This window comes from Sorex araneus, chromosome 5 (genome assembly GCF_027595985.1).
Source record: "Sorex araneus isolate mSorAra2 chromosome 5, mSorAra2.pri, whole genome shotgun sequence".
NCBI lineage: Eukaryota > Metazoa > Chordata > Mammalia > Eulipotyphla > Soricidae > Sorex > Sorex araneus.
The window spans coordinates 96246206-96271975 of record NC_073306.1 but is presented as its reverse complement, the minus strand read 5'-3'; the positions used below and the strand labels follow the sequence as shown (position 1 = coordinate 96271975).

The window sequence follows — 25770 nt, the reverse complement described above, 5'->3', positions numbered from 1 at the left end:
CCCCCAGGTGAATCCTTTGAGCTCCGTGTCCACTGCCAGACCAGCTTTGTGGGCTACTTCCCGGCCACCGTGCTCTGGGAGCTGCTGGGGCCTGGGGCATCGGGCTCGGAAGGGGCTGGCACTTTCTACATCGCCCGCTTCTTGGCTGGCGTTGCCCACAGTCCCCTGGCTGCCCAGCTGAAGCCTACCAGTCCCTTCACTCGGAGCCAGGTCACTAGAAACCCTGTCACAACCAGGCGAATCGAAGAGGGAGAGAAACCCGACTGGTGAGTCATGCCTCATGCATCGCAGCTTTGGGGGTGCGAGGGGCTCCCCTGTGGGTGGGAGGCTGAGCCCTTCCCTCATTACAAGTTGGATCTTGTGCTGGAGTATTAGAGGGGGTGAAGCCCTGTAGTGCCTCCACTTGAACCCGGAATCTCACACATGTGAGACAAATGCTCTACCATGAGCCTCTTCCTGCTCCTGAGGCCTTTTCAGTACTCTCACTAGCAGTGCTGCCAGGTTAACTGCAGCCAGTGGTGGAGGTCTTGTTTTGACAACTTGAGATCATTCACACATCAGCAATCCAGCCACTTGAGGTGGTAGGAGCTCGACTCTTTGCATATTGGCAGACACATGCAGTCATCCCCCTGATCTGTTCGGGAACATTTCATTACCCCATAGAGGAACCCCATCCCCACCTCTAGCTTCTCACTTCTTACTGCTGTCCATTTGTGCCCTCCCAGTACTAAACAAATTCCCACCAGCTTTGTCTCTATAGACTTACCTATTTGGGACATTTTATGTGACTGAATCATACAGTAGGTGTGGACAGCTCATCTTTCCATCCCTGTGGGGCTACACTTGGTGGTGCTGGTGGAAGGAGAGTGGGGTAGGCATAGGATGCCAGGGATTGGGCCAAGAGTCTGTACACACATATGCTCTACCATTTGTGCCATATCTGCAGCCCTATACATTTCTCTGTAGCATGTTTTAGTTATTAATTTTTTCATTTGTGCAAGGCAAGCATGCTATCCGCTGTCCTGTCACTTGGGCCCCTCTCTCTTGGGGCCACATCAAGTGGTTCTCAGGCATCACTCTTGGCAGTGCTGGGTTACCAGGCAGGACTGACCATTGAACCCAGACTGCCCACGTGGAGAACATGCACACTAGCTCGTTGAGCTGTCTCCCTAGCCCTCACACCGCTGTGTAACATCGAGGTGTTAGCCAAATACTGGGCTATATTTAAATTTTTTTTATTTTATTTTTTTAATTTTTTTTTCTTTTTGGGGGGTCACACCTGGCGATGTACAGGGGTTACTCCTGGCTCATGCACTCAGGAATTACTCCTGCGGTGCTCGGGGGACCATATGGGATGCTGGGATTCGAAACCGGGTCTGCCGCGTGCAAGGCAAACACCCTACCCGCTGTGCTATCACTCCAGCTCCCAATACTGGGCTATATACGCAAGCAAAAGGTAGACCATTGCTGGGGTTGGAGAGAGAGTTACAGTGGGCAGGGCTCCTGCCTTTCTTGAGGCTGAACCGGGTTCCATCCCTAACACCCCGTATAGTCTGTGATCCCTGAGAACAGAGCCAAGAGTAAGCCCTGAGCTCTACCATGTGTGGCCCCCAAACACAAAGACCCTTGTGTTTTTTTGTTTGTCTTTTTGCTGTTGTTTTTGCTTTTTTGGGGGGTCACACCCTGTGATGCACAGAGGTTACTCCTGGCTCTGCACTCAGGAATTACTCCTGGCGGTGTTCAGGGGACCATATGGGATGTTGGGAATCGAACCTGGGTCGGCTACGTGCAAGGCAAACATCCTACCCACTGTGCTATTGCTCCAGCCCCAGGCCCTTGTGTTTTTGTTGTGTTTTAATTTGAGGTATGGGTGGGGTGTTTGGGGCGATACCTTGGTTCTGTGATCTGGATATTCCACCCGTGCTCAGGGAGCCATATATGCTGCTGAAGATTTAAACCAGGGTCACAGCCGACCCAGTAGCATTCAGTCAGTGACCAAACCTCTGTCCTGGCTCTGGCTCTGATGACTCACTGTGCTCTTTTGTTAAAAATGCGTGTATGGAGGTTGGAAAGGGTGTTCAGCAGGTCGGGTGCTTCAGTTGCGTGTGTTCTACCCAGGTTCAATCCCAGGGTCTCCTGAGCCCCTCCAGGAATGGATCCCTGAGCACAGAGCCAGGAGTAAGACCCGAGTGCTGCTGGTGTAGCCTAATAAACCAAAAATTAAAAATATGTTTTGTGAGGGGCTGGAGCAATAGCACAGTGGGTAGGGCATTTGCCTTCCATGCAGCAGACCCGGGTTCGATTCCCAGCATCCCATATGGTCCCCTGAGCACCGCCAGGAGTAACCCCTGTGCATTGCCAGGTATGACCCAAAAAGAAAAAAAAAAAAGTTGTGTGGCAGAACAGAGGAACAGATGGGGAAAATGTCTGAGTGGGGCTAGGGATCGCCGAAGTTGAGGGCAGGGCGTGTACTTTGCCTGCCAGTGGCCCAGGCTCAATGTGATGCCCTTAGCACTATGCGTGGGTATGTATGTGTGTGAGCCGGGTGCATGTCAGGCTCCGGTCTGTGACTCATGTCAGGCTCCAGTCTGTGACTTTAGCCTGGCCAGCCATAGCCTCTGTGATGGGTAACTGCGCAACATGAAGGAAAAGTATCAAAGGCGATAGAGCCAAAAGTCAGCATCGGTTATTGCTGGATGTTGGAAATCTCGGGTACTCATTGATTTAATTACCATTTCCAGTTTCCTCCAGAGACCCCCTCAGACTCCGGTGTAGATCCCTGTTGATGTTATTTCTCAGTCTCAGCTTTTTGACAAGGAGACTGGCCAGTGACAGCAGTGAGTTGCAGCACCTAGCGCTGTCTCTGGCTGGACTGCTGTGTCCTGCGGGAGTGGCCCTGCCTGACTGCAGGGTCCGTTGGGATTGCTCTCTCTCCCCTCTCCTGCAGTGGTACAGGCTACGACCTGGAGTTCAGCCTGCCGCTGGGGCACTACCCGCCCCCGCCTCACCTCCGGCAGCTGCTCCCGAACCTCCAGGGAAAGAGCATCTTCACTGCCCCTAAGGAGATCGCCGAGATCAAGTAAGGCCCCCGCTTGCACAACTGTGCTGCTTTCTGGGACTGCCCTGGCCTCCACTGTTCTTTCTGACCCACTGCAGTCTGCGACAGGTCCTGTTCAAAGCCAGCCAGCAGCCTGGTCATCCGCCCATTCTCAGGGTGTGGGCACTTATCTTTAAAAACACTTACTTTGGGCCAGAGAGATAGTACAGTGGGCTGGGCACTTGCCTCTTGCGTGATGAACCAGGCTTCCATCCATGGCACTCCATGTGGCCCCCCCTGAGCCCCAGCAGGAGTGATCCCCGAGCACTGCCAGGTGTTGTGCCCAAACAAACATGGACCTGGTCGAGTTGGGAGTGTGAAAAGAACGGAAATGAAGTGGCAGCAGATGGGGTGGGGACACTGCTTTTCAGAAGCAGGGGAACTCGGAGCAGACAGCGGCATCCGAGTGAGCAGAGGGTGTGCCCGAAGAAGCAGGGCTGGAGATGCCAAGTCAGGGGTGAGGAGGAGTAGGGGTGGGGGCCTCCGCTTTGAGCACTTGCTCAAAGCACTGCCTTCCAGTGCTTTGGAGGCCTTCCACTGCCTCCGCTTTGAGCACTGCCTTCCAGCCCCAGCACTACACGCCAGAGGGGGAGGGGGCCTCCCTCCTTTGAGTCCACAGATGCTCACCCACTTGTCTGCTCTCCTGGCTGGGCACCCCAGATCTATTCAGGGCAGAGGGTGGGTGCTGAGGGTGCCTGCTCCCTGCCCCATGCCCCCCCGCAGGGCCCGGCTGGAGACAGGCCTGAAATGGCGGAACTACACGGGGAAGCTGCGCCTGCTGCTGCACCTGGAGGAGCTCCAGATGGAGCATGACATCCGCCACTACGACCTGGAGTCTGTGCCCATGACCTGGGACCCCTCGGACCAGAGGCCTGCACTGCTTACGCTGGAGGTCGGGGCTCTGGGCGTGCCAGCAGGGTCGCTGCCCCCAGCAGGGAGGATAGCAGGGGTGGTGCTGGCCTGGCTGCTGAGGGCCTGAGCAGGGCCAGTGAGGATAGGACAGCGAGGAGGGCACTTGGGCCTTGCAGGCGGCTGACCCAGGTTTGATCCCTGGCATCCCATATGGTTCCCAGTGCAAAGCCAGGAGTGGTTCCTGAGCACAGAGCCAGGAGGAAGCCCTGAGCACCTCCCAATGTGACCCCAAAACTGGAAAGAGTAGCCTGCACCCAGCCAGGCGTGGGGATGTCCCAGGTTTTAGTTTGCCATCCCCTGTCTGTGATCTTATTTTAGGTTTGGGTTTTTTGTTGTTTTTTTAAGCGGGGGTGTGGTGCTGGGGATTGGATTTGGCCTTGTACGTGGTGGGCATGTATTTTGCTTTTGGAGCAGTCCAGGTGCATGGCTGTGCTTAGGGGTCACTCTCAGTGGTGCTGAGGAACCATATCAAGGATAGAACCGGGTCAGCCACCTTAATTCCTAGACAGCCTTCTTCTGCCCCACCTTGAACAAGAGTTGATTTTGGCCGGGGTGGGGTTTCCCAGGCCCAATAGTGATCAAAGGCTCTTTCCTTCTGGCTTTTCCTGGAGGTTCCCACAGCAGAGCTCAGGAGACCCTTGGGGTTGGGGGTTGGAGGGTTGAAGCTGGGCCTCTGGCATGCCAAGAATGCTTGCCAACCCACTGGGCTCTCTCTCCAGCCCTGAACGAGACTTGATCTCTTTAGAAGGGTTTCAGGGCTACATCTGGTGGAGCTCAGGGCCGACTCTTGGCTCTGGACCTAGGGTTCACTCTAGGGCACCTGAGGGACCAGGAACAGTGGTGAGTACTGGCCCAGGGTCACCTGCATGCAAGGCAGTGATCCTTATACCAGACCATTACGGCAGACAGGAGCTGACCTGCTGAGAGACCAGGCAGACAGGCGGGAGGGCTTTGGTGGTCCCTAAGCAGCTCAGGACTTGCTCTGTCCCCTGACGCTTGCCAAGCATCAGTCCCAGATAGATGCTAACTGAGTTCACACCCTGTAGGTCCCAGGGGTGGCCGAGAGCCGCCCCTCAGTGCTCCGGGGCGACCACCTGTTTGCTGTTCTGTCCACCGAGTCACACCTGGAAGAGCCTGTCACTTACAAGGGCTTCGTGCACAGGGTGGAGTTGGACCGTGTCAAGCTGAGCTTCTCCAGGAGGTATGTGCCTGAGACCTCTGGGGTGAGGGGAAGGGCATCTCTCTGGGGCAAGGGCAAGGGGGGTGCTCTGTGGGAGAGTGGGACCCCCGGGGAGGAGCAGGGTGCTCTCCCTCTGGGGCACCCATGATGCCTTGGGCCCTTTGCCTGGAGGTCTTGGAGAGGGGGTAGTCGGGATAGGCTCTGCTGCTCACAAAAGCCCCCCACGACCCCCTCCCGCCAGCCTCCTGAACCGTTTCGTGTTTGGACTGGCCTTCGATGTGAGCTTCACCTTCAACCGCCAGCCGCTGCGAGTGCAGCACCGGGCTCTGGAGCTGACGGGCCATGGCCCACTGGAGCCCGTGCTCTTCCCCACGGCTGCCCGTGGGGTCCCACTGCTGCCCTCCAATGTGACCCTCAAGTGAGACTTGGGCGGGCTATCCCTTAGGCCCTGGACACATGGCTGGGGGGAGGAGGTAGGGAGGCCTCTGGAACGCCCAGTGATGGGGGTCGACACCTCTCCTGCCAGCCTGTACGACCGAACTCTGGAGTCGAACCCCGAGCAGCTGCAAGCCTTGAAGCACATTGTTCTGGGCACTACCCGGCCAGCCCCCTACATCATCTTTGGGCCCCCGGGCACCGGCAAGACAGTCACTTTAGTGGAAGCCATCAAGCAGGTGGGGCCTCTCCCCTGACCCCTGCCAGACCAAGTCCACAGTTCCCTGATTTGTCTGAGCTGACCTCAGGGGTCAGTGTGGCCCCCGAGCATGTGCAGGTGGGGCCAGATTGTTGGGGTCGCCCTGCCCATATCCATAACCCGACCCTACAACAACAGTTGCCCTCTGTTGGGACTCAGCCCCGCCCTTGGGAAGCCCAGGCCCCATGGCACCAGCCTGTGCCCGCCCTGGGCGCTCCAGTCCCGGGCCTTGCCCCAAACTCTGCTTGCCACTGCCCCACAGGTGGTGAAGCATTTGCCCAAGGCCCACATCCTGGCCTGCGCCCCCTCCAACTCAGGGGCTGACCTCCTCTGCCAGCGGCTCCAAGCCCACCTGCCCAGGGCCATCTACCGCCTCCTGGCCCCCAGCAGGGACATCCGCTTGGTGCCTGAAGACATCAAGGTACTGGGGGGAGCTGGGAGAGTCATGGGGCAGGGGTGCTGGAGGTGGGACACCAGAGCCCTGGATTCTGCTGCTCGAGGTGACCTCGGGTGGGCTGGCCTCTCCCGCCCTGTCCCTGACCTCGGATGGGCTGGCCTCTCCCGTCCTGTCCCTGCTGTCAGAATCAGTCAGGGTGATGATGGTGGAGCTGAACTCTCTCCCTTCACAGCCCTGCTGTAACTGGGATGCAAAGAAGGGGGAGTTTGTATTTCCAGCCAAGAAGCAGCTTCAGGAGTACCGCGTATTAATTACCACCCTCATCACGGCCAGCAGGTGGGGGACAGTGTGTGTAAGTGGACAGCCCAGGCTGCGGGGATGGGGAGGCGGTTTCTGGAGCACAGGAGATTGGAAGAGGTGGGTCAGAGCTGGCTGGGCCGAACGTTCTGTTGGGTAGTTATGTGCCTGCTCCCTGCCAGATTGGTCTCGGCCCAGTTTCCCATCAGCCACTTCACCCACATCTTCATCGATGAGGCTGGCCACTCTATGGAGCCCGAGTGCCTGGTGGCCATCGCGGGTAAGGAGCTCAGGGTGGGGGCCGGGGGTGGCCACTATGCATGGGATTCCACACGGGACCTTAAGCTGCTGCCCCTTCTCCCAGGGCTGCTGGAAGTCAAGGAGTCGGGTGACCCTGGAGGGCAGCTGGTGCTGGCAGGAGACCCCCGGCAGCTGGGGCCCGTGTTGCGCTCCCCGCTCACCCAGCGGCACGGGCTGGGCTACTCGCTGTTGGAGCGCCTGCTCACCTACAACGCCCTGTACAAGAAGGGCCCGGACGGCTATAACTCCCAGTTCATCACTAAGCTGCTACGCAACTACAGGTGAGCCCGTACCCTCACGCCCGCGGGCCAGCTGGCAGAAGGGCTCTGAGCTGGAAGCCGGCCCCCTTCTTCCTGGCTTCTTCGAGCTGCCCACGGTTGACTCTGGAGCAGCATATTTGCCTGTGCATGGGTCTAGGGCAGGTTCCAGGTGACGTTTCCAAGCCACCTAAGGGGTGAGAAAAAGGGATGTAAACCTACTGCTGCTTTTATTTTAATTTTGGCTTTTGGACCACATCTGGTGGTGCTCAGGAGACAAGGCAGTGCCAGGAGTGAACCCAAGCCTCTTGCCTGCTGCGTGCTCAGTCTCTGAGCTGCTCTCCAGCCCTACGTGACTCAATTTGAAGAGCTCTCTAAGCTTTATTCCAGGAGTTCATAAAATGTTCTTTCTCAGTTTTTATTCTTTTTAGACAGCAGTGTTAACTATTGTTTTATAACATATATATATATATATATATATATATATATACATACATAATTTTTAAATAACTGATTTACAGTTGATAGTTGAGTTCTGAGGCTGGAGTGATAGCACAGCGGGAGTTTGCCTTGCATGCAGCCGACCCGGGTTCGATTCCTCCATCCCTCTCAGAGAGCCTGGCAAGCTACTGAGAGTATCCCGCCCGCACGGTAGAGCCTGACAAGCTCCCTGTGGTGTATTTGATCTGCCAAAAACAGTAACAAGTCTCACAATGAAGACGTTACTGGAGCCTGCTCGAGCAAATCGATGAGCAACGGGATGACAGTGACAGTGACAATGACAGTTGAGTTCTGAATTATAGTTGAATTTTAAGCATTTTTTTTTGCATGTAGTATTTTAACACCAATCCCACCACCAGTGTCAGCTTCCACCAGTGTCCCCATACTCCACCCCTCACCTGCACCATACCCACACCAACCTCCTTGGCTGGCATGTCACAGAGTTTGGTGGTTGCAGCTGAGACTTCCTGTGTTGTATATTTCATATTTTTGCAGTAAAGCTCATCAGATAATAGTGAGAGTCCATTCTTGGGTCTTGTTCTGGGTCCCTGATCATTAAACTACATTAAACTAGTGAGCTGGGTGTGACTGTTGGTGGTGTGTGTGGTCAGTGTGCCAGGCGAGAGGACACTGGGCCCAGCGCAGGAAGTGGGAGCGGCTGAGGACAAGGACAGAAGGATCCTCTAGCTCCTGGTCCACTGTTCTCGTGCCAGGTCTCACCCCACCATCCTGGACACCCCCAACCAGCTCTACTATGACCAGGAGCTGCAGGCCTGTGCAGACAAAATGGACCGAGAGCGTTTCTGCAGCTGGGAGGGGCTGCCCCAGAAGGTGCGGCTGGGCAGAGGCCCACCAGTCCCCCCCTTTATCCCCTCCCCCGGTTGGGCAGGCTGAGGTGGGGGAGGGCTGGAGGGGCAGCACTGCTGAGGGCCCCTGCCCCCCTCCCCTGACGGCCAGGGCTTCCCCATCATCTTCCACGGCGTCATGGGCAAGGACGAGCGTGAGGGCAACAGTCCGTCCTTCTTCAACCCTGAAGAGGCGTCCACGGTGATTTCCTACGTGAAGCAGCTCCTGGCCCCTTCCTCCAAGAAGGGCAAGGCTCGCCTGAGCCCGCGAAATGTGGGCATCATTTCCCCTTACCGGAAGCAGGTCAGCCCTTGGTTCCCCTCGAGGGTGGGGGGGCCTTGAGGAGCTCCAGGCTCCGAGGTCACTGCCCTCCCTCCCACCTGGCTCCTCCATGCACTGGGGAGGGGGCATGACAGAAGGTCCCTGCGCCCACCTTCCAGGTGGAGAAAATCCGGTACTGCATCACTAAGCTGGACAAGGAGCTGCGAGGCATGGATGACATCAAGGAGCTGAAGGTGACCCTCCTCCCTCTTTCCTTTACCTGGTGGTGCTCAGAGAGCACCCGGCTCTATGCTTGAGGGTCACACCCCGTGGCAATGAACTGGGGTCTCCCACATGCAGGTGCCCTGCCCAGCCCATTCCACCGTCAACTCCCATTCCTTCGTCTTCTCTCCCTGCCTTAGATTCCTCATTTTGCCCACCAGGCCCCCCTCCTAGGGACCGGAAGCCTGAGTGTTTAGCCATTACCCCATACAATCTGTGGGATTGGGTTGCTCTGTGTACTGTGTCCTGGGGATAAAGTCCAAGCTCCAGGGCTGCCTGCCTCGTCATGTGACCGCACCTCTGCCCTCCCCGCTCCTACCCAGCCCGCAGCTAGGCTGCAGATAAGAATCTTATGGAGAGCTTTGCCTTGCACCAGTGCCAGCGCCCCGCCCAAACTGTTGGCGTGGTTATCTGGGGGAAAGAGTCAGGGCCCAGGTATTTCTTACAGCGCCCCAGGTGATCGCTGCGGGCTTCCAGCTAGAGGCCCCTCTGGCCAGTTCCCTCTCTGCGGGTCTGGGTCTGGCCCAGAGTGGGACTCCGCTAACAAGACCCCAGTGCCCATCCTCAGGAGCGTTGCAAGGACAGTATGCTGCCCTGCGCTCTGAGCTCTCCAGGGCGCAGCCCTCTGCCTGTCAGGGGTCCTGGGACCCTGGCCTCAGGCCCTGCCTCTCTCCGCAGGTGGGCTCCGTGGAAGAGTTCCAGGGCCAGGAGCGCAGCGTCATCCTCATCTCCACCGTGCGCAGCAGCCAGAACTTTGTGCAACTGGACCTGGACTTTAACCTGGGTTTCCTAAAGAACCCCAAGGTCTGCGGGCTGGCTGGTGGCGGGAACACATCCTTCCAGCCGCCCCGCCTGTGACCCCGCCACTTCTTCCTTCCAGAGGTTCAATGTGGCTGTGACCCGGGCTAAGGCTCTGCTCATCGTGGTGGGCAACCCGCTCCTCCTGGGCCACGACCACGACTGGAAAGTGTGAGCGCCCCCCCACCCCCCGCACCGGCCCTCCTGCTGCTCTCAGTGCCCCCTCGCCCATGAGCAGTGCCCACATACAGGGCCCAGAGCCCCAGCCTGTGGTGGGGGCCTCTGCAGCTGGGTGTGACTATCCCTGTACCCTACAGATTCCTGGAGTTCTGTAAAGAAAATGGGGGGTATACTGGGTGCCCCTTCCCTGCCAAGCTGGACCTGCAGCAGGGACAGAACTTACTTGAAGACCTGAGCAAGCTCAGCGCCTCTACCTCAGGTACAGTGGGGTGTGGAGGAGTGGCCGAGGCCAGCCGAGCGTCGTGGAACTCACCCTCTTTCTCTCCAGGGCCCCGAGAGCGGGAGGGGGAAGATGGCCTGTCTGCGCAGGTGGAGCCCGAGTGGAGAAATGAGCTCTGAGGACAGTGCCCACCCACCTTCTCATGCCAGCCAAGCCTTAAGTGCCCTACCCTGCACCAGCACCCCAGCCCACCCACCCGCCCAGCACCCCCTCCCGGGGAATGACCCAGAGGCTGGGGAAGGCGTTTACAGCCAGAGCCATTCCTGCCCCGCCCTGAGGGGTGACTCGGACAAGCTGCTGCTAACAAAGGGGGAAGAGGAAGAAAACCTGAAAACAAAGTCTTATCTCTGCCAAAGTCTCCCTGTCTTCTCAGCCTGGTCCCCCCCCCCCCTCCTGCCCAGCTGGTCCTGGGAGGGGCGTGGGGCTCAGTCCTATTCAGCCCAGAAGCTCCCAGGCCACTGGGAGGCAGCGGGGCAGCCACCCACAGGCTTCAAAGTTTAGCCTAGCTCCAGACCACTCCCCTCACCCGCCCCCCCCAGGCCCTGTGCCAGGTGTGACCTCATCCTGGCCCAGTCTCCACCCTGTCTGCCTCAGTCCTGCCTCCCCACGCTTGCCCCCCCCCACACACACTGCCAGCCACTTGGAAATGAGGTGACGGACTCCAGGCTCGCAGCCCAGACAGGGCCCGGACAGACAGCAAGTGCCACACATGTTGGAGCCTGGCAGCCTTTATTCAGCCTCCCGTGAAGGACAGCCAGAGGCCAGGCCAGGCCCCTGTCCAACGCCAGGGGGACAGGGGTGGGGGGGTGGGCTCCATTCCACCGTTGTGTCCCCCACCCCACCCACTGCTGGGAGCTGGAAACATATAAAGTGCTGGTGTGTGGTGATCCTCCAGAAGGCCAAAGGGATGAAGGTGCCCACCTGTGGCCAGGGCAGAGTAAGGACCCCCCACTGCCTGCCCGAGGGGGCCGGGGAGCTGGCCAAATGCCATACAGTCCCTGGCAGAGGGAACTGGAAAAGGGTGCCTTGGGCATGGAGCCCCAAGACAGTGAGGCTGGGGTTACGGGGCCTTCCTACATCCCCGTGAACAGAGGGCTAGTGAGAAGTGGGGGGTCTGGGGCCCTCAGAGAATAGGGCAGCCCCTCCGACGCTTGTTCTTGCGGACCTGGAGGCCAGCCCGTGTGGCCATCTCGAACACCTCCCGCACCCCATCCTTGGTCTTGGCTGAGCACTCGAGGTATCCAAAGGCACTGATCCGATTTGCCATGTCGCGGCCTTCCTCAGATCGAACAGGCTCCTGGGAAGCAGAAGGTGTAGGTCAGAGCTGACAGTCTGGAGTACCCATCCCAGCCACTAGCACAGCTTCCGTTTCAGACTTGCCCCAGCATCCTGCACCCCAGAACACACTGCTTTACCGGAACAAACACCCAGCGCCTCCCGGCTGGCCGCCCAGCTCCCTCTGTTCCTTCTGAATCACCTGCAGTAGCTGCCAGGAGTTTTCTGATGCCGACCTGACTCTGTTGCCACTTTAAAAGTTTGTCAAGTTTTTTCTGGCTGGACAGTGCATTCCTTTCATTTGTTTATTTTGTTGTGGGGGTTGGGGGAGGGCTTGGGACCACATCTGGCTGTGCTCAGGGCTTGCTCCTGGCTCTGTACTCGGGGATCACTCCTGGTGGAGCTGGGGACCATGTGGGGTGCTGGAGACAGAACCCAGTTGGCCAAGCGCCTTACCTGCTCTGCTTTCCCTCAGCCTCAGCTGTCACATCTCCCTGGCTAGTCCGCCCCTTACCCGCAGCCCCTCTGCTAAGGGCTCGCCACTGAGCTTGCCCCAATGAGCCGCTCCCTCTGCCAGCCACCAGGGCTGGGACGGAATGGGCAGAGACAGGGAAGGGGCCTGGGGGATCCCCGTCCTTAGGGACGCCCCCGCTGGGGCAGAGTGGCCTCTCCAAGAGCCGCACCTGCTTCATCTTGGCCAGCTCCCTCCTGGTGTGCTCATCGTGCCGCAGGTCCTTCTTGTTTCCCACGAGGATGATGGGCACATTGGGGCAGAAGTGCTTCACCTCAGGGGTCCACTTCTCAGGAATGTTCTCTACAGACATGTCACAACTGCCTCAGACTACAGAGCTTCGGGGGGGGGGGTGCCCCAGAGCCTTCCCCAGGATCCTTCTCCCAGGCCAGATGACCTGCCCCGCCCCTGCCATGGAGGAGGCCAAGGGGCACCCTCCCTCCTTACCCAGGCTGTCTGGGCTGTCGATGGAGAAGCACATGAGGATGACATCGGTGTCTGGGTACGAAAGCGGCCGCAGGCGGTCATAATCCTCCTGTCCTGCTGTGTCCCACAGTGCCAGCTCCACCTGCCGCATAGGCCGAGAGCCCGGCTCAGCAGAGGTCCCAAAAGCCCGGGCCTAGCCGTTGTGAGCTGGGGACAGCTGGTCACATACAACACAGGGCAAAGTGGATTTTGCCAACCCGGGGCTTCACCTTTGTGCTGCCTGAGGTGCTGCTGTGGAGCTGCCTAGCGGCTTTGGGGGCCACGCCCAGAGGTGCTTGGGGCAGGCTCACTTGGTTCTGTTGCCTCCCAGCCCTTCCAGCTGCTCTCCAGCCCCACATCTCCTTCATTTCATCCCCCTGGGAGGCGAGGCCAGGTCTGGTGAGGCAGTGTGAGGCAGGCCCTGCTATGGTGGCCTCAGGACTGTGCCCCAGGGGGCAAGGTGTCTGTCCGGGCTCACCACACCTGGCCAAGGCTTGGTCTGGGATCCCCCCCTTCAAAACAAACACCCTCTGAGGGTGGTCCGCTCAAAGGCAAAGGGTCTGGCCAGGACAACACAGCCCGTGTGGGAAGGAGCCAGGATTTCCTCTGCAGCAATTTCGCTGCCGCTGGTTCCAGCAGGAAGAGTGGTGGAGGAAGTGGGGGTGGTGAGGAAGGAAGGCTGCCTGTTGAGGGGGCCCGTGGGGAGGGGCGAGGGAGGGGCCAGGCCTCACCTGCTTGCCATCCACTTCTATGTCTGCGATGTAGTTCTCGAAGACAGTGGGGACATAGACCTCAGGGAACTGGTCCTTGCTGAAGACAATGAGGAGGCAGGTCTTCCCGCAGGCCCCGTCCCCCACGATCACCAGTTTCTTGCGGATGGCGGCCATGACAGGGGCTGGCAAAGGGGAAGCAGGAACGTTGAGGAAAGCAGCAAACTTCTCTGATCCCCTCCTCCTCCCTGAGAAAATGAGGCACCTGGCCGCAGGAGGAAAGGAAGAGGGAGGCTTGCTCAGGCATGTTCCTGCCAGATGAAATTCCTAGTTGCACGCTGCCCCCCTGATGTTCCAGAATGCTGAAGTGGAGGGGAAAGAGCCCCCCAAAGGAGCCCTCTCCCAGCCCTGGTCCCTGCCCCCCCCCCCCCCCGCAGGGCTGCGCAAAGCTCAGACCCAAGTATAGGCATGTCCGTCTGCAGCCACCCCGCCAGCCTGACTTCAGAGCCCACCGGCACCATCAGACTTCGTTCATCAGGATGCTGCTGGGTGTTGCTGAGGCGCTATCCTGAGCAGGAATCTGCGCCCCACACAGGACGGAGAGGCCAGTACCAGGGACCTTCGGGAGCCCTGACGTGCTGGGTACTATGCTGGGCATGTGGCCAGAAGTCATCTCCATGGGTGAGAGTTCTACAGGCTGGTGAGAGTTCCAGCACGCTTTGCATGCAGGTGGCCTGGTGTGTGTTCCCCAAGCACCACTGAGTGTGGCCCAAACAAACCAACAAATTCTTTCTTGGTCTTCAGAAGCCCAACGGCAGGTAGGTCAGGTGCTTCCTACTTGGACCAAAGGGGCAGCAGCAGTGGCAGGCCAAGTCGGGGAGGGCCCGGAAGCCCTGATGCTCTTTCTACACATCGCTGGGCGGTGGGGGAGGAAGGAGAGTGGCACAGGGAAACCCAGACAGGGCAGTGGCAGAGGCTTCCCTGGTCCACACATCCCAGCCCCCCAAGTCCCACAAAGGAAGCTCAGTCCCTGCTGTGCCCACAGCCTGCCCTTGGGCATCCCCCCCCCACCTGGGCCTGGCGGCAACACTGGGTCACTCAGCCTCACGCGGGGACAATGACCACACTGTAGGGAGGGAGCAGAGCCGGAGACTAAGTCAGTGGGACTCACCACCCACTCCCTGGAACAGCCCCTTCTCCAGCTCACCCAAGGCACCGCCCACCCCTCCCTGTGACTCAGCTTCCCCGAGTTCCCTGGGTCGGGTCTCCCACCCCAATCCCCACCCAGATCATAGACCCCTGCCCAGCCCCACTTCCTCGGCCGGCTGAAGTGCCTCGGGGACTGGGCTGGGAGGAAGAGATGGGGCCAGACTTTTGGGAAGGGGGAAGGAGCTGGCAGTGGGCTGGGAGGAGCTCGATGCAGTCCGGCACCTCCAGGCTGGGAGCAGCCCAGAAGCCGGGACGTAACCCGATCTCGCTCCAGACCTGGCGCTTCCTCCGTCCCACATCCTGTCAAACGGGGCTGCTTAACTTCCCACAGGCCACCCCCTCCACTCCTCAGGAGACAAACACGGCTCCAGACGCCGCTGCTCCAGCCCAGGGCCCCCTCTTCCCCTGCGCGCACACACCGGGACCAGGGGAAGTGCGTGAGTCAGAGGGAATTTATAGGAGCTGAAAGTACACAACCACATTCTTCCCACCAAAAACGGGGGGGGGGGCTCATCTTGAACCCCCAAAGCAGGCAAGAAGCATCCACCCTGCTGGCTGATCCCTTCCAAAGTGGAGCCCAACCTTACGAAGGGGGAGCCCTGGAAACCGCTCAGGTGAGAAGCCCCCGGCGCGGAGTGCGACTGCACGAGCCCGGCTGGAGGCCCCGGTGGGCGGGGGCGGTGACCGCTGCGGGCAGCACGCGTGGCCCGCGCCCTGCAGGGCACTGGGGGAGGCGGCGACGGAAGCCCCGAGTCCGGCGCTGGGCGGGAGGCGCCCCGGGCACGTCCGGGCGGCGTCCAGCCTCGGCGAGCACCGGCCGTCCCGGCGGCCACGCCCGGCCCGGTTCCAGCGGTCCCCCGGCCCCGACCCGGTAGGGGTGGGGGATTTCCTCGCCCCGCCCAGGTCCACCCGGGCCCGGGTTTTGACGCCGGGAGAAGAGGGGCTGGGGTCGGGTTCCCATGGGACAGCTTCCGGGGACCCCTGGCCACAAGGCGCAGGCGGCGGGGCCGGGCGGGCGCAGGCACAGCCAGGACGCCGCGGTCAGCTCGCCGGACCGAGCCCCCCGGCCGGCGGCAAGGGGGACAGTGCCCGCCCCCGAGGAGAGTTCCCGGGCCTCCCCGCCGCCCCCCGTCCCGGACCCGGGGTACCTTCCGCTCCGCCGCCTCCAGTTGAGCGGCCGGTGTCCAAGGCAGAGACTGACCAGAGGGGCCGCCCGCCCTCCTCCGGCGCCACGGCGGGGGCAGGGCGGGGGCAGGGCGGGGACAGGGGCGGGGCGGGGCCAAAGAGCACGGGCGGGGTCGGAGGGGCGGTCCCAGGGCGGGGCCAAATGATGGGGCGGGGCGGTGGGCGGCCCTGGGGCGGGGCCAAGGGGCATGGGCGGGGCCAGAGGGTCAGGGCGAGAGGGTCGGTCCCGGGACAGGGCCAGAGGGTCGATCCCGGGACGAGGCGTCCTTGGCTCCGCCCGCTGTCCCGTCGCGGGTCCCTGGAGTCGGGAACAGTAGGAGAGGGGGTGGCGGGACCCCCGCTACTCTGCCGCTGCCCCGCCCTCCTGGCGGACAGACGTCTGGAAAGTGGAGAGGCGCTAGGAGTGGGGTGAGCAAAGGGCCGCTGCTGCCCTCTCGTGGCCGGCCCGCCGCCCGTGCTTACCTGACCTGGGACCGCGGGAGGCGGACCAGGCCGCCACCGCGGCGTGGACGTGGACGTGGAGCTGGGAAGGTGGACGGATGGACGGATGGGAAAGACGCCCACCCTCACCCTCGTCTCCAGGAGTTTTGTGTTTATTTATTTGGGGCCACTCCCTGCGGTGCTCGGGGGTTGCTCCCAGCAGATGCTGGAGATTGAACCTGGGCCTCCAGGGATCCTTTAACCTCTCTACCTTGGCCCAGCTCGAAGAATCTATTATTAAAAATATGCTGCTTTTTTTTTTCTTTGAGCCACATTCGGCGATGCTCTCATCTTACTCCCTGGCTGGCTGTGGGGCATGGGTGCCACAAAAAGAAAAAAGAAAATACTCATTCCAGATCTTTGGTCTAGGGAAATGGAGGCTCAGAGAGGTTAAATAGCTTGTCCAATGTTTTACAGCTTGCACAGAAGGATCAGAAACTTAGCCTGTGCCTTTCCAGCTACCTCTATGCTCTTCCCCCTTCCTTTGACCACCGTCCAGCAAAGAATGTGACTTTCAATACTTGCTGAATAAATTCAAGTTAGAAGTCATATCGACTTAATTTTTTTTGCTTTTGGGTCATACCCAGCAATGCACAGCGGTTACTACTGGCTCATGAACTCAGGAGTTACTCTTGGCGGTGCTTGGGGGACCATATGGGATGCTGGGAATCGAACTCGGATCAGCCGCGTGCAAGGTAAATGCCCTACCCACTGTGCTATTGCTCCAGCTCCTCGACTTTATTTTTTGTTTTTTGGAGGAGGATTTAGGGCCACACCTGGCTCTGCATGCAATAATCACTACTCCTGGTGGTACTTGGGGTACCATGCAGGATGTCGGGGACCGAACCTGGGTTGGCAATGTGCGAGGCAAATGCCCTACCCCCTGTACTATCTCTCTGGTCCCATCAACTTTAAAGATCTGAAGCACAAGTCATACGTTTTATGAGGAAACAGCTGAGAGTGGTGTGGGTCTCTTAATTGGCTCAACAAATATTTATTGAATATGAACTGAGAGCTGTGTCACTCAATTCACATTGATTTCTGCCTTCAAAGAACTTGCAGTCTAAATTTGGAAACCAGGCAACTTAAAGAGAGCTAATAAAGAGAACCTTTATTATACCACTGGCTACATGAACTACTTTAGTACTACCTTTGGAGATACTATTTTTTTTTCTGAGAAGCAGAAGGAAATTAAGTATTGGGTCTGGCACCAGAGCCTATATGCAGAACTCTAGAACCCCTGCCTTTTTGGGGGGCTGGGGCATACTTATCTGTACTCAGGGCTTGCCCGACTCTGCGCTTAAGGATCATTCCTGATGGGCTCTAGGGACCATATGTAGTGGCAAGGACTTAATCTAGGCAAGCTACTGAGAGTATCCCGCCCACACAGCAGAGCCTGGCAAGCTACCCGTGGCATATTCGATATGCCAAAAACAGTAATAAGTCTCACAATGGAGATGTTACTGGTGCCCGCTTGAGCAAATCGATGAACAACAGGATGACAGTGCTATAGTGTCCTACCTACTGATCCCTAGTTTTAACTGCCAATTCCCAATAGAAAACAAAATCTAGAAGGTGAGACGGGAGCAGGGAGCAGCACAAAGGGCTAACCTGCACCAGGGGAGACCTGGGCCCCTGAGTGATGAGCCAGAGAGTAACGCCTGAGCACCACAAGATGTCACCCCAAAAAATCAATATTTTAAAATTCAGAAGGTTGGGTTGGAGAGACAGCACAGGGAGAGTCCGTGCTGTGCACAAGGCCAACCCCAGTTCAATCCCTGATGCCACATATGGCCTCCCAAGTACCACTAGGGATTGAAGCCCCAGTGGGTTCAATCCCTGAGCACAGAGCCAGGAATAAGCCCTGAGCATGGTCGGGTGTTTCAAAATCTGAAACTAAAATTCAGAAGGCAGTGCCCAGCCCTGAAGAACAGGTGACGGGTTCCAGATAAGGTCATGTGTCAGTTTCCAGTGTACTAGAGATACTACAGGCTTGGAGTTGCAGAAACCGTTCGGAGGTGGGGTAGCGAAGATGTGAAGTAAAGGGACCGAAAAGGCAGCAGTAGAAGCCAGACTGTGAACATGCCTCTGTGCCACACCCGTGCACTTATTTTAGTCTAGTGACAGTGAGGAGCCACCAAAATGTTCTTAGAAGGGAGTAACAGACTCGTTCATTCTCTGGAAGGTGGTCCTGGCTGCTGGCCCATATTTGGGTGTGGACTACAATTGGGGTTAGGAGGTTGCTGTGAAGGACGGAAGCAAGCCAGGCAGATAGCACAGGGACTGAGACACTTATGTTGCAAATGGTCAACCCCAGTTCATTCCCCAACTGCCCAGAGTGACCCCTAAACACAGAGCCAGAAGTAGCTCCTCAGCACCATGAATATGGAACAAACCTCCCACTTACCCCCCCCCCACACACACACATACTGCATAAAAAAGGGCAGTAGGGCATGGGGAGGTGGAGATAAGTGACAAATAGGAAATATATATTTTTTAAAAACACATAACCCAAAATTCCTGATTAGCTTAATGCACAGAAATGGAAGCCAAAAATGACCCAACTCTGAGATTTCTTTTGTCTCCCTCCAGGGAAGGGGCTGGACTCACATGTGAGGCTGCTGCTCATTTGAATATGAGCAGCTGAGTGGGTGCTCAGAGAGATGAGGAACCACCCCCAGAGTAACCAGTGATTTACAGGGAAGTGATGAGTTCAGTCTGAGGCAGGTCGGGCTGAAATCCTATGGATGTCAAAGATGTTCGGAAGACCACTAGGGAGCCGGGCTTTGAATGTCAGGAAGGATGTAGTACAGCGGTGGAGCGCACACACCCTGGGTTCTAGCCCTCGCACTGCAAAAGAAAGTAGACTGGACATATAGTACAGAGGCTAGGGCTGATCCCTGAGCACAGAACCGGAAGGAAGCCCTGAGTAAAGCCAGGAATGCCAGGAATGACCCAAGAAAAATAAAAAGGGGAGAGAAGAGGGAAAGCTAGGGGGAGAGGGGAGGGGAGGAGAAGACAGAGAAGGGAACAAAGAAAGATCAGGAAGGTTTGAGCTGGGGCTCCTGATGTAGAAGCCAAGAGTAAATGGAAGTGGGTGAGCGTGTACAGAGCAAGAGGAAATGAGGGTACGAGAAAAATCCCAGGGGAAGTGATTTTTAGAGCCACCCTGGCATTCTTTCCATCACTCCCAGAACGTGTCCTCATTTTTTGGTTCATAGTCAAAGTCAATAAAGACACACATCTTTATCTATCTGGTTTATTTGCCAGTAGCTCAGGTTCAGTAATGTTGGGGTGTCACAGACACCCCTTCTTCAGTTACATTGCCACCAAAGAAAGCTGGGGAAACAACTCAGTATCTGGGCCAGGGAAAGGGTAGGCACGGAGACGCTGGCACGGTGGCAGGAAGGTCAGGGCTGAGCCCCTCACGAGTAAATGCACGGCCCTCCCAAGGGGATGACGAAGACTGAGATGTCATCCCCGGAACCCAGCTTGTTGTTGGGGAGACGCCAGTCACGGTCCTGGGGGTTGCCCCGGGCCCCTAGAACCAGAGCTTGGGCCAGAGCCGTGTACCTGCCAGGAGCACATGTGCACACTCATGTATGACATGCATGGGGAAGATGGAGGCACAGGCCATCATATGTGTCCCCAAGCATGACTCCCCTCTGCCCCATGCTGCCTCTGCTCATTCCCGTGCCACCAGACATCCCCTACCTGCTGGGGTCATTGGGCTCATAGGCCGACAGCACCCTGTCCACAGTGGCGGCCACCTCGCAGTCACTGGTGACATCCCATAGCCCGTCTGTCCCCAGCACTAGCACATCATCAGGGCAGTGCTCGTACTGTGCCAAGTCGTACACTTGCACCTGCGGCAGGGGAGGGTGGAGAGAGCACCTGGAGAGGGTGGGCACCGCCCAGGAAGGTAGGTGTGGCAAAGAAGGGTCCCCTGGGCTCACCTCTGGGAAGCAGGAGAGGAAGGGCTTAATGGGCAGGGTGGAGCTGCAGACCCTGAGATTGTGGTCGCCCAAGCCCCGGGTCACCCCGATGGTACCCATCACTCGAGCCTGAGAAGAGGAAGAGGGGGTGCTGCTGCGGCTCTCCTGGGCTCTCTGGCACCACGGCTTCTCCCTCTGACACAGGCCGCTCCCGCCTCGCCAGGGCCTTTACCTTTTTGCCCTCCCCACAGACCAGAGGGAACCTGAGATCCTCCCGCTGGATCCTTTTGTAGGCCCTGGGGGAGAGAAGAAGAGGAGGCATCACCAAGCATCACTGTGCCCTCCCCTGGGAGCCAGGCTCCTTCCATGCAGCCCTCGGAGGGCCACACCCCCCAGTGCCCAGCCCGGCCTGTCTCCAGCATCCACTTTGCTGCTGTTCAGGGACGGGTCTGGTTGCCATGGAAACGAGCCCCAGTTCTAGGGGAGCATTACCAGCCCTTCATGTTCTGGTCCCGGTACAACATCTTCTGGCCTAGGTCCTTGGGCTGTACCCTACGGGCGAACTCCAGGTGGGTGAACTCAGTGCCCAGCAGCTCTGGTTTCAAGAAGCCCTCGGGTTGGCAGAGAAAGCAAAGGGGCATTAGGCAGATGGAAGAGGAGGACATCTATTACAGTCAACCACGCTATCCACTAGCAGTACACAGTATATCCTTTTGTTTTGTTTTGTCTGGGGGCCACACCCAGAGATGCTCAGGGCTTATTCTGGCTCTGTGCTCAGGGATCACTCATGATGAGGCTTGGAAGACCCTAGGTAGTACGAGGGCAAGCACCTTACCCAGTGTACTATCTCCCCGGTCCCACCACCAAGGTGGGCAAGTGCTCTTCTGCTCACCTACATTCTAAACTCTTTTATTGGTGATGGTGGGGGTTGCCTTACTTCTAGCTCTGTGCTCAGGCATCACTCCTGGAGGTGCTCTGTAAATCATATGCAGTGCTGGGGTCAAATTGCTATCCCCTGCATACAAGGCAAGTGCCCACCCCTGTACTATCTCTCCAGCCCTCAAGTATCACCGCAGCCCTTCCGACAGCAAAGTAATGGAAGCAGGATCCAATCCCTGGCAGGCCTGCTCCAAGACCAGTGGTCTTGTTTTTGTTTTAAAAAATAAAGCAAATTTAGGGCCAGAGTGATAGTCCAACAGTGACAGTACAGCACATACCTTGCACACAGCCGACCCAAGTTCAATCCCCAGCACCCCGTATGTTCCCCCCATGCACCACCAGGAGAATTTCCTGAGTGAAGAGTCAGGAGTAACCTCTGAACACTGCTCAGGTGGCCCCCACCACCCCCCCAAAAAATAAAGGGTATTTTTAGGTTTTGTTTTTGTTTTATTATTACTACTACTTCTGGGAGGGTTTGGGGCCCCAATGGTGGTGCCCCAGGCACTACCGAGGGCTTTGGTCAGGACTCACTCATGCTGTCCTTAGAGGGGATCAGACCCTGGGGTCCTGCCCTCAGAGCAGTTCCCCTGGGCCACTGTGTGACAGCACCAAGCCACACTGCCCTTCCCGGCCTTGCTGTGCTGGCTCCTTCCGGCTGTCTTTCCCGCCGGAGCAGTCAGCACTCCGCTGTCTGCAGGGGCCTCATAGGAGCTCCAGGAAGGAGCCGTCTGCGAGGGTGTGAGAGGGAGACCCCGGGAAGAAGGGGAGCAGCGGGCTGGGGAAGCTGCACATGCTCTGTGGGCAGGCATGGGTAATTCCTGGCGGTGTATGGGGGGTTAAGAGTTTTGTTTCAACTCACCAGCAGCTGAACACGCTGGCGCTCGGTCTCTGGCGTGAACTCCCGGGACATTGGAATGATCTCACCATTCCGAACAATGATGGCTCTGCCAGAGAAAGAATAGGTTTGGGCTTGGCTCTCCTCAGCATCCTTCTGGAAAATCTCAGAATGACCAGGCCCTCCTCCTGACTGTCCTGAGGATGCCTCCCCCAGCCTCCATCATTCCTGCCATGAAGGCTCTCCTAATCCCTTCCTTTTGTGGGTAATCCCATCAATCTCCTTCATTCTTTCATTTCTAACACCCCCTGCCTCACTCTCTCAAAGTGGGACTCCGTACCTGCTATCACCGGCATTCGCCACATACACCTTGCCCACTAGGTAGACCACAACTAGGGCACAGCAGCCCCCTTCAACGTGGTGGCCTTGCTGCTCCTGGGTCATCTGCTCATCCTGCCAGGGAGGAGAGGTCAAGTCGGGGAGATAGAGTCCTGGGCACAGCCACCCTGGGCTCCAGCTGCAGAAATGAACTGGTCCCGTGAAGTCACACAGCATCGTGAAGGAAAGATTCCCCCTCACCCTGCCCCTGCTCAGGCTCGCAAAGATGTGGTGCTGAGGGCCACCCCTGTCCCCTGCCCCAGCCTGGTCCACTGTCACACACTCAGCCACGCGCTCACCATGAGCTGGAAGGCTTTCTCAATGGCCCCCACCACCAGGCTCTCATGAGTCACTTCCTTCTGCCACTGGAGACCAACCGGGGCGCAGGGCTCAGAGGACCCTGGAGCACGGGGTGTGGAGGAGAGGCAGAGGGGAGGTGGTGACGGGGTCTGCAGTATCTCCACTAGGTCCCTGAGCTGTTCCTGGATGTGGCAGTGCAGGAGCCGTGAGGCCATTTCAGCTGCTCCGCCCCCGGCGTGCCCGTCAAACAGGCCCCAGTAGTAGAAGCAGAGTCCCTGGAGGGGTGAAGTTGGCCGTGAGAGAGTGTGGGGTGTGTGTCTGTGTAAATGTGTCTCCGAGTATGAATGTGTGCATGAATGAGAGTGTGTGTGTGTGATAAAGGGAGAACAAGACTGGGCACCCATATAAATATCAGAGAGGTCAGAGGTAAATATTAAAAGAAAAATGAGAATTCACTCATTTTGTCAAATAAAGAAAGTGTGTCTGGAAAGCCAAACCAGGAAGATAAGGGCAGAAATAATTGCTGCTGGTAATTTATCAAATCATCCACAATATATGAGCCTCTGCAACATTTGCAGGGGGGCGGGGAGGGGGTTGGACCATAGCAAGTGGTGCTTAGGTACGAAATATTACTCCTGACAGGCTCAGACCATATGGATGCTGGGGATTGAAGCCGGGTCGGCCATGTGTATGCAAGGCCCACACACAGTCCTTTCTCTCTGGCCCCATAACTGTTTCAAGTTTAACATTCACACTGACATGGCAGAATAGGGTAGATGACGCCAGATGAAGATTCTGTGCTATGCCAGAAGGGAGACAGCTAGTGGATCTGGGGTAGGCCTTCCACACGCCTCAGCTCTGAAACTAGGTGCATGCATCCCTGGGGGTCTCTTGAAGGGCCAGATGAGGGTGGGGGCTTACCAGACCTCCGCTAGACTCCCTGGATGCCCCAGGAACACCCCTCCGACCTTCCAGACGCAGCGCTTTACAGCAAGCCTGGTCTTCATTGTGCCGGCTCTTGCCGGCATTGATGACCCTGAAAAAGCCAGAGTGACCACATCAGGCTGGACACCAGTCCAGGCCCAGGAATAACTCCCACCTTCGGTATACACACCCCCTCTGGCCTGCTGGCCAAGCTGCAAAAGGTCACAGCCACCTGGGACAGAAGCCAGAGGGCAGCAGAGAAGGGAAGCAAGGCAAACACTTGGTGTCATCGTGAGGCCTGCCAAGACACCGCCTGCTTGCCTCAGTTTCCCAGACTGGGCAACCTGGGCATCCCCAGTGAAGGGGACGGGTGGGAGACAGGAGGTTTGACATCGCTGCCTGCACGACCGTGTATCCCACCCAAACCCCCACCAGTTCCCCGGTGCCGCCCGACCCCTCCTCCCATCCCCACCCACCCGGGCCTTGCCAGCCCAAGTTTCTGTGGCTCTGGCAAGGAGAAACGCTTCCGCCCAGACGCGAGCCAGCGGACGCCGAGGCCGGAAGCCCACCTGGACTAAGCAGGGACCAAAGCACCACCGGGCCAGGAGGGTGGGGCGGGGTGGGGTGGGTTCGGCCGCCGCCACCCCGGCCTCCTCCCCCAGCCCCGCGAGGCTCCGGGCTCCGCTCTCCCGCCGATGCATTAAAGATGCAGCCCCCAGCCCGCAAGCTAGCTCCGGCCAGGGGGCCGCGTCCTCCCCCGGCCCTTGAGGGCCGCCCCGCCCCGCGCTGCCCTCTCCCCGCTTCCCAGGGCGGCCCCTCCCCCGCTTCGGGAAAGCCGGCGGCCGCCGCCTGGTGTCGCGGGCTATTTCTGGGTGTGGAGGGGGAAGGGACGCGAGAGGGACGGGGATCTGGGGCGCTGGCGTCGGGAAGTTCAGACCGCGTCTCTCCCCACCCCTTCCCGGCTCCTGAAAGCCCTCCTCTCCCGGGCGGGGGATGCCGGGGGGGGCCACCGAGAGCTGGCCAACGCCTCCCCGGCAGGGCCCTGCACCCTCGGGACCTCCAACTCGCTGCAAAGTCCCGAGAAAAGCTGTGCTGACTTGGGCATGGGCGGGAGGGTGGGGGGCTGAGCCTGGGAAGGGCGCTCCTGCTCCCCGAGGGTGCATCCTAGCAGCCCGGACGCCGCGGGCCGAGCTGGGCGAGGATGCGGGGGTGGGTGGGGGGAATCCAGGGTGCCCCGGGGCGCTCACTCGGCGTAGCCCGTCCTCCAGGGCAGGCAGCGGCCGGTGTGCGGGGGGGTTTGCACAGCGCGGTCAACGTGGTCGTCGGCGCGTCGCAGCCCCCCCGGGCTCAGCTGCAGGAAGGTCGGTCGGGAGAAGCCCGCTCGAGCCTCGGCCGTCGTCGCGGCTGCGGCGCTCCCCGCCCGTGCCGGAGGGCTCCTGGGCGTTTCTGAAGGGACGGCGGATTTCGACGAGGTGGCGTGGGGCAGGTCGGGGGACTCCGGGCGAGGAGGTGGGGCGCCCCCGGGGCTCACCAGGTGCGCCACGGCGCAGCGCACCCGGCTGAGCATGCTGCCGCCGGCCCCGCCCCGCCGCGGCCCCGCCCCGCCGCGGCCCCGCCCCGCCGCGGCCCCGCCCCACCCCGTCCCCGGCCCGACAGTGCTGCCCGGCCATTGGCTCCGCCGACACCATGCCCCGCGGCCAAACTTCCCGGCTCCGCCCCCCCGGGAGTTGCCCCCTGCCGGCCTCCGGCTTCTCCCGCCCCTCCCTCCGGAGACCGTCGCTCACTGCGGGAAGCGGACGGGACAAGGACACGCGGTTACAGCCGTGCTCTAGAGCAGGCATCAGCTCGAACTCCCCCTTTATGACGCGAGGTGGTGCCGCCGCGCTCTCCGTGGGTCGTGGCCGGGCTGCGGGGGTGCTGGAGCGGGTGAGCTCAGGGAAGCTGCCGCTTCTCCCGGGTGGCAAGCGCATGTGTGATAGCACCTCCAGTCGGGGCTGCAGAGCATCCTGAACTGGGGTGAGGGGTGGCGGTAAGATCTTGGGTTCCTGTGAAGATCACCTCTCCCGATGTGGGACAGCGGCTGTCACCCCGACTTCAGTTTCCCAGGACTCCAATTTTGAGACCTTCCTTTACTAGTTAGAAAGGATAACAGCAATAACACCATTTATTGAGAACATGGGCTACAAGGAACTCTCCATCCATGGGGACATTTACACCCCACATCGACCCTTCAAGTTGTTCTTTTACTTTTTGCTTTTTGATGGGGCCACACCAGACTACGCTTCAGGGTTGCTCCTGGGTCTGCACTCAGGAATTACTACTGGCAGTGTTCAGGTGATCAT

General features: G+C 58.8%; 3 protein-coding genes across 8 annotated transcripts in view; 1 reads left to right on the top strand and 2 right to left on the bottom strand.

Annotated features, from left to right (window-relative positions):
• The window catches only part of MOV10 (Mov10 RISC complex RNA helicase), a 30513-nt gene extending 20047 nt beyond the window's left edge, over window positions 1-10466 (top strand). For 2 of the 3 annotated variants that reach the window (XM_055140488.1, XM_055140487.1), the window contains exons 5-20: window positions 8-266; window positions 2948-3079; window positions 3821-3989; window positions 5056-5210; window positions 5431-5607; window positions 5716-5863; window positions 6146-6304; window positions 6513-6616; window positions 6760-6857; window positions 6942-7158; window positions 8349-8466; window positions 8593-8784; window positions 8922-8996; window positions 9703-9828; window positions 9905-9993; window positions 10140-10405. In XM_055140488.1, coding sequence (XP_054996463.1) covers window positions 8-266; window positions 2948-3079; window positions 3821-3989; window positions 5056-5210; window positions 5431-5607; window positions 5716-5863; window positions 6146-6304; window positions 6513-6616; window positions 6760-6857; window positions 6942-7158; window positions 8349-8466; window positions 8593-8784; window positions 8922-8996; window positions 9703-9828; window positions 9905-9993; window positions 10140-10401 — 2480 coding nt within the window. In that variant the 3' untranslated portion in view covers window positions 10402-10405. Of the gene's footprint in view, window positions 1-7; window positions 267-2947; window positions 3080-3820; window positions 3990-5055; window positions 5211-5430; window positions 5608-5715; window positions 5864-6145; window positions 6305-6512; window positions 6617-6759; window positions 6858-6941; window positions 7159-8348; window positions 8467-8592; window positions 8785-8921; window positions 8997-9702; window positions 9829-9904; window positions 9994-10139 lie in introns of all 3 variants that reach the window. The other variant, XM_004616264.2, reaches the window with a different exon arrangement.
• Window positions 10467-10506: 40 nt separating this feature from the next.
• RHOC (ras homolog family member C) lies at window positions 10507-15742 on the bottom strand. 3 transcript variants are annotated; one of them, XM_055140489.1, is made up of 5 exons: window positions 15601-15740; window positions 13265-13508; window positions 12516-12636; window positions 12241-12371; window positions 10905-11579 (listed from the first exon to the last, which is right to left on the bottom strand). In XM_055140489.1, the coding sequence occupies exons 2-5, from the start codon at window positions 13418-13420 to the stop codon at window positions 11406-11408; spliced, it is 582 nt and encodes a 193-aa protein (XP_054996464.1). In that variant the 5' UTR covers window positions 13421-13508; window positions 15601-15740; the 3' UTR covers window positions 10905-11405. The 3 variants fall into 3 exon arrangements, with proteins under 3 accessions (XP_054996466.1, XP_054996464.1, XP_004616320.1); XM_004616263.2 differs by having other exon boundaries at window positions 10909-11579; window positions 13265-13428; window positions 15601-15741; XM_055140491.1 differs by lacking the exons at window positions 12241-12371; window positions 12516-12636 and having other exon boundaries at window positions 10507-11579; window positions 15601-15742.
• Window positions 15743-19368: 3626 nt separating this feature from the next.
• PPM1J (protein phosphatase, Mg2+/Mn2+ dependent 1J) lies at window positions 19369-25023 on the bottom strand. Of its 2 annotated transcripts, XM_004616295.2 has the most exons (10): window positions 24676-25023; window positions 23426-23540; window positions 22504-22779; window positions 22167-22279; window positions 21851-21935; window positions 20545-20663; window positions 20285-20348; window positions 20074-20181; window positions 19832-19983; window positions 19369-19690 (listed from the first exon to the last, which is right to left on the bottom strand). In XM_004616295.2, exons 1-10 carry the CDS (start codon window positions 24993-24995, stop codon window positions 19543-19545), a joined length of 1500 nt encoding a protein of 499 aa, XP_004616352.2. In that variant the 5' UTR covers window positions 24996-25023; the 3' UTR covers window positions 19369-19542. The 2 variants fall into 2 exon arrangements, with proteins under 2 accessions (XP_004616352.2, XP_054995010.1); XM_055139035.1 differs by lacking the exon at window positions 22504-22779.
• Window positions 25024-25770: the final 747 nt, after the last annotated feature.